We start from the raw sequence: 6,000 nt of genomic DNA on the forward strand, positions 1-6,000 counted from the left end.
GGGGTCAATTATATAAATTTATTTGGGATGCCATGTTTCGTTAGTTTGTAGGATTATTATTTTTTTTTGCCACATCACCACATAGTTCAGCTTATTTTTGCAGGTATATTTTGCAGACATTCCTTGACTAATAGGTTGTGACTTTAATTGAGGTGTCCGAATAAAAATTTAAAAAGTTCACCCAATATTTCCTAAAAAAGGGGGAAGAATCTAAGGAAAAATTAATATCCTTGGAAACTACAAGTTAGAGTTCTTAAGTTAGTCATCGCACGTTCCATTCGCTTTAATCTCGTGCTTCTGGGATGCAATATGCATCTATTAAATTCGTCGAATCTCAAAAGAGAAATATTGTAAGTTAAACTTAAAACTCATACAAGAGAACGCTGATGTTTATTCTACGAATTAATGCACCTTTCAAAAATTAGACTAAAGATAAGTTGAATAATCAGGAAGCTGACAAGTGACAACTATTATGTTGAAATTATCCATTTTACATGGAAACATTGAAATCATACATATATTGAGCAAAGGACTTCAAAAGAAATTATAGCAAAAGGGAAACAACTCAACAAGTATTTGAGAACATGGAACCATGCACTATAGAGAATCTGGATATGCCAAAATCTGGCCCAAATTACTCAGACTTTGCAACTATAGTAAGCAAGAAATTCTTGTAACTTCCATTGGCAACTTCTTCAATCTTTGCAGGCAAGGTAGTTCCATATTTGCTGTGGAATTCTTCTTTGATTTGTTTCATATCATCGTCTGCTCTTGTAACGATGACTCGGGTGACTGAGTCTTTAACAGATTCATCCACATCCAATCTTAAGGACTCGATCAAGATCTACGCAATAGGAAATTGAAAATGAGAAAAAAGTCAGATAGATAACGAAAAATTCAAACAAATGGGGGAGAAATACAAGACAATATAGTATATTTATCAATTTTGTGATTGCTATTTACCTTGCTGAAGTATGTTTGAGGTGAACATAGGCATTGAACTACTTGTTTCAAGATCAAGTAACCATCAAGATCCTGGAAAAAAATTGAGATTAGTATCGAATAGACCATTGTTCCATGACATTTTGAACGTCGTCTTTTTGCTCTTAATTCCTTTTAACTCCTACATTGTTGTGGTCATAGATCATGTTAATCTGATGATGTTAGAAAGTATACGCTCTTTATCCGTACATAGAAGTGAAAGCCCTTTTATTTTTTTAAATTTCGTTACCTCGTCCAGGTATTTGCCAGTCATTTCCTTATAGTGGCTATAGAGGGCCTTAAGATGGAGCTTGCTTCTGTGTGAAAGGATCCACACGATTTCTTCATTCTCAATGAGATTCTTCTTAATATCTTTTAGTGCATTCACAAACACCTTAGCCTCAGATTTTGCAAGATCGTCATTTACTCTTGGCCCTTCATAACGGTAGGAACTCGCTAGAGCAACTAGAAGCTGTTTGTCATAACAAAATAGAAAATTACTAATCGAACACTTACACTGCTAAATATTAATCAAACATATAGATGACAATAAAACAGTAATAATTTTCAAAGACAATGATAACAATGAGAATGAAGCGAATTGAAACTTTCAGCAAAAATAAATATATCTTAATATATTATAACTCAAAAAAAAGGACAATATGACTATATGAGAACTTAGATGGAAATATATAGTATAGCCCAAATATTCACATCTCAAGCCCATACCAGATGCTTGTGCACTTATCCATTAAAGGAAATGACTTCAATTTGGATAGCAAAATCATTTAGCCAATCTAATATTATCTCCAAACGCCTAATTACCAAGATCAGTGGCAAGTTTTCATTCTCGATTTTAAAAGTAAACCCGAATGATCATGAACGCATGTTTATAAGAAAATGAACATGATATATGTCCTTGTGAGATAACCGAACCTATTAAAACATTGGATTAATTTAACTTATAAACATCGGACAGTATAAAGAACTGTCCATTTTATGGACGATCAATTATAATCATCTTTTAATCGGCCTAAAAGTGTATAAATTCTTTTACACAATCAACGTACAAAAGTAAACTAAAAAAGAACAGGTATTTTAAAGATCAAGAGAAAGAAGAAAGACCTTTCTTTCAGGAGTATGGATATGGAAGGCAATGTCTTCCTCTATTGAATGTTCAAAGAGGGAATGGTAGGCTCTTCTTGCACCCAAAAGCTCTTCAGAAGATCTAGTGCAAGCAGTCTCAGTTAGAACATTAAGTTGAGGTATTTTCAATAACAATGCTTCCTTAAATAAGCGAGCATCTCTTTCCCATGGGTGCATTGTGTACAACACCACTGCATCCTACAAAATTTTGGCCATGACAAGGAACTGATCATAAGAAAACAAAATCGCAAATATTACAACTAATTTATGAGAGAACTTTTTAAAAAAAAAAAAAATCAGAATTGGGGTTTTAAAAATTGTAATAAATGTAAAAGGGCGGCCCAGTGCACGAATCATTTCGCATTTACCTAGGGTCTGGGGAAGGGCCACTCCCCACGTAGGCAAGATGCTTAGCATCAGTGGCTGATTCCACGGCCCACATGCCAAACCCGTGAGGTCAAATGAACACAACTTTACCGTTTCTCCCGGGCTCCCCTTCAAAATTTGTAATAAAGGTATTGTTTTCAAAAGAAAGAGATGCTAATTTAATTATTCTAAACACCGAATTTATGTATAGTCACAACCAATTCCTTCACTCTCTAACAGTAAGCAATTGGATTAATTATATTTCACTATGGTATTAGTACATAGCTGACAAAAATCAAAATTCTATAACATAATTAATATTAAAAATTAAAATACCTTAAGACGCAAAAATTCTTGGCGAAGCTGAAGAATATGTTGATCATCCCATCTCTGGAATTGGCGTTCATCTTCTTTGAAAAATCCTGGGGTACTTACTCTATAGGATTCCCTCTGATGCCTATTCCAATTCCCCAATGTTGAGATGAATAAATTCTCGTCCACACCAAGTCCTACAAATTTAATTTTTGTAAGAAAAATATTATATTAATTGAAGGAAAGTAAAAATTTAGTGGTAAAAACTTCTAGTATTAACTCTTATAAACTGTAAAAAATCAAGTTTTAGAAGAAGAAATGGTTAAGAACCTGAGAAAGCTTTGGTGAGAGCTGCATATGCATTAGCTTCTGCCATTTCTTTTGTGTAATTTATCTGTGTTTGAGTTTTTGTCTCTGTTTTTTTGTGTGTGATCGAGAGAGAAGTGCGTTGAGAGGTAGGACTTTTGGATTCGATTCGATGTACATTTATATGGGCTATTAGGGGTACCTCTGTCATTTTACATGTTACGACCGGTGATCCAAAGTCTGAACTAACCAGGAAAAGACCGAAGTAGCCCTCGCTGTACAATAAATAGTATTCGTGTGCCTTAATTAGTAGAGTAATGAATATAAAAATTATAAAGACGTGGCCCATCAATTCGTGTACGTGTACTTTCCCTTGTTCATCAAAGTACAGCTTGTAACGCCTTAAACAAAATAAAAGTCTAAGTCTTTAAGTACATTAGTTTAATTAAACTTAATCTCTATTAATACTTTATGTTAATAGATGCTCATAGATCTGCTTTTGATACTTTATGTACCATGAGCCTCACACGTCCTAGTTTAATAATAGTAGTAATTACTAGTAAAGATATCTAACATGTATCGTTTGTGTAGTTTAGGTTACTGATATTACAAGTGGTTATGTCTTTTCAAAGCAAATTCTACTTTGTAACTTACTTTAGCTCTTATAACTTATTCTGGTGGAAAATAATAATCGATAATATACTTATTTATACACTTTTTGATCATTTGTATTTTGCCCAATGAAAAAATCGTTATCGGTCATGTTACATCACTTCTATTTCTTTCTTCGTTAAGAATTAAGATGCTTCTTCCAATCTCAAAAAATTCAATAATAAAACAGTACTATTATATCTTTGGAAATTTAATTTCATGTTAATTAGCAAGTCTTTCTTTTCCTTTTTGTTGAACTTTTCTGAAAGATACTTGTACAAGCATAAAGACAAGCTGAAAGTAGATCCAACCATGAAAAGCAAGGAAAAAGATAATCTATTGAAAAATACACATGCATTAATCGTAACGGATCTATATTTTAATTAAAGTCAATTGATTCAAGATAAACTATTTTTAATTTTTCTTATAAGTGAAATTGATTAGTGCCTAGTGTGTTTGATTGAAGCTCTAGTGGATAATTATTTCTTCTCAAAGAATCGCACTATGAATGTATTTTATATATAATAATTATTTCGTTTGTAACAATATTCACTTAAATTTTACATTTATTAAAATGTATTTTATATATAATGATAGTGATCTGACATTCGAAAAAGGGGCTGAATAGAAGTTAAAACTTTTCAACACTATAGTCCCACGAAATTGGAGAGCATTTACAACCTGTTTCTCCTTAACGAAACAAGAAGACAACGTCCAAAGTATTGATTAGCGATATGTCAACTTTGAAAAGTCTCTTTACTATTGTAACCCCTCTTTGACTCAAAAGATATTAAAATCTTTTTGAACAAATCAATCAATGATGAAGGGGTAAATCGTAGCTGAAGATAATAAACTTTAGGATGATAGCAATAGAGAAGAGACTTATAAATATTCTTTTTCATTCAAGGTTGGTGAATTTTCCAGAAACCCCCCTTTACAAGGCTCACATTCCTCTTATATATTAAGGAATCCCCCTAGAAATGACATACAAAAGATCTTTTTTTAGGAATATTCTCAATGTCCCCTAACGTGCTTATTCTACCACCGAGGTCGTATTATTCTCTCTCTTACTACAAGGTCGTACCCTTCTGGGCATCGACTCGCAGGTGCTCGGCCGTCTGTCGTGCTCACTGCAGGTCGTGGTCGGTCAAATTCAGACCCATACAGTTAGTCCCTCTGCTCGTCGGGGTTGCGATCGAGTGCATCCTCGATGAGTGGACTCTGCCTTCTTTGGGAGAAATTTGACCCGTAGGAACGTTGCGACGCGGCCAACGCGAGATGGCTATCACATTCAGTGAAGCACTGTAGAGTACACGCTACCTGGGGGTGATGTCAGCTTTACGTGCGTCATCATTGCACAGATTTTCGAGGTAAGGACTGACAGTTTGGCGTTTTGATTCTTGCGCTGATTTGAGGCCTGCCGCCTCGATTCTGGCGCCACCCAAACCTATAAATAGATGAAGGGTTTGATTTTTTCAAAAACTTTAGCTACTCACCTCTTGATAGCCTCTCAGCCTTCTTCATTTGTTCTTACACCTTCTTGCTCCTGTTTCCATTATTCGCCAGAAGTTTCTTCTTTATCACTCCATTTGTGTAGCTACTCCTTTAAACGAAACTATGCCGAGGTCCCGTCGTGATAGCAAAGAGGTTCCTGAAGCCACCCCGTCACCCATAGTGCCTCTTTCTGGCAGCGGAGAAGTGGTGGCAGAAGAAGGTAACAACCCTCTTACGGTGGAGGAGCTACTACCGAGGGATCCCTTGTCCCGGAATGATTTCCTCAAAGATCCACCTCCTACCTCGAACCCCGTGTTTTCTGAGACGAAGCAGGTTCATCTTGATGCCCTCCGTATAAAGTACGTATCCCTACCCATGTAGAGATGATTCCGGTGGGGGAGGATTACATTGACGTCCGTAGACCTGGATACTGTGCTTTCTACGAGTATCCTTTCGTGATCGGCTACACCTTTCCTCTCTTCCTCTTGGAAGAAGAATTCTGTAGATTTTACAAGGTTTGCCCAGCACAGCTTTCGCCGTATACGCTTAAGGTGCTTCTGCTATTGACTAAGTACGCAGAGTTGGCGGAGTATAGCGTCTTGGTTCATCATCTTTTGCACCTATTCGCGCCAGGCTTCCTCAGGGGTACCATGGTGCATTTGAGACTTCGTGGTATGAAAGGGCTGGTGGTCGGAACGGATGACCGGGCGAGTCGTAAGTTCTGGCACAAGTATTTCTTCATCA

At 36.0% G+C, this 6,000-nt stretch overlaps 1 protein-coding gene across 1 annotated transcript; it reads right to left on the reverse strand.

Moving 5' to 3' along the window:
- Window positions 1–421: 421 nt before the first annotated feature.
- On the reverse strand, window positions 422–3,275 carry LOC104221761 (annexin D4-like). The gene is made up of 6 exons (XM_009772893.2): window positions 3,136–3,275; window positions 2,830–3,002; window positions 2,107–2,325; window positions 1,232–1,453; window positions 964–1,035; window positions 422–844 (listed from the first exon to the last, which is right to left on the reverse strand). The coding sequence occupies exons 1-6, from the start codon at window positions 3,179–3,181 to the stop codon at window positions 635–637; spliced, it is 942 nt and encodes a 313-aa protein (XP_009771195.1). The 5' UTR covers window positions 3,182–3,275; the 3' UTR covers window positions 422–634.
- Between the last annotated feature and the right edge of the window lie 2,725 nt (window positions 3,276–6,000).

The sequence above is a fragment of the Nicotiana sylvestris genome, chromosome 1 (assembly GCF_000393655.2).
Source record: "Nicotiana sylvestris chromosome 1, ASM39365v2, whole genome shotgun sequence".
NCBI lineage: Eukaryota > Viridiplantae > Streptophyta > Magnoliopsida > Solanales > Solanaceae > Nicotiana > Nicotiana sylvestris.

What these genes read in the sequence shown, in the direction of transcription:
- LOC104221761 (XM_009772893.2), bottom strand. Translation starts at nt 3,181, where the DNA reads ATGGCAGAAGCTAATGCATATGCAGCTCTCACCAAAGCTTTCTCAG. An exon ending in TCTCACCAAAGCTTTCTCAG is followed by an intron (nt 3,003 to 3,135) that starts GTTCTTAACCAT and finishes TTAAATTTGTAG; the next exon opens with GACTTGGTGTGGACGAGAAT. An exon ending in AAGAATTTTTGCGTCTTAAG is followed by an intron (nt 2,326 to 2,829) that starts GTATTTTAATTT and finishes AAAATTTTGTAG; the next exon opens with GATGCAGTGGTGTTGTACAC.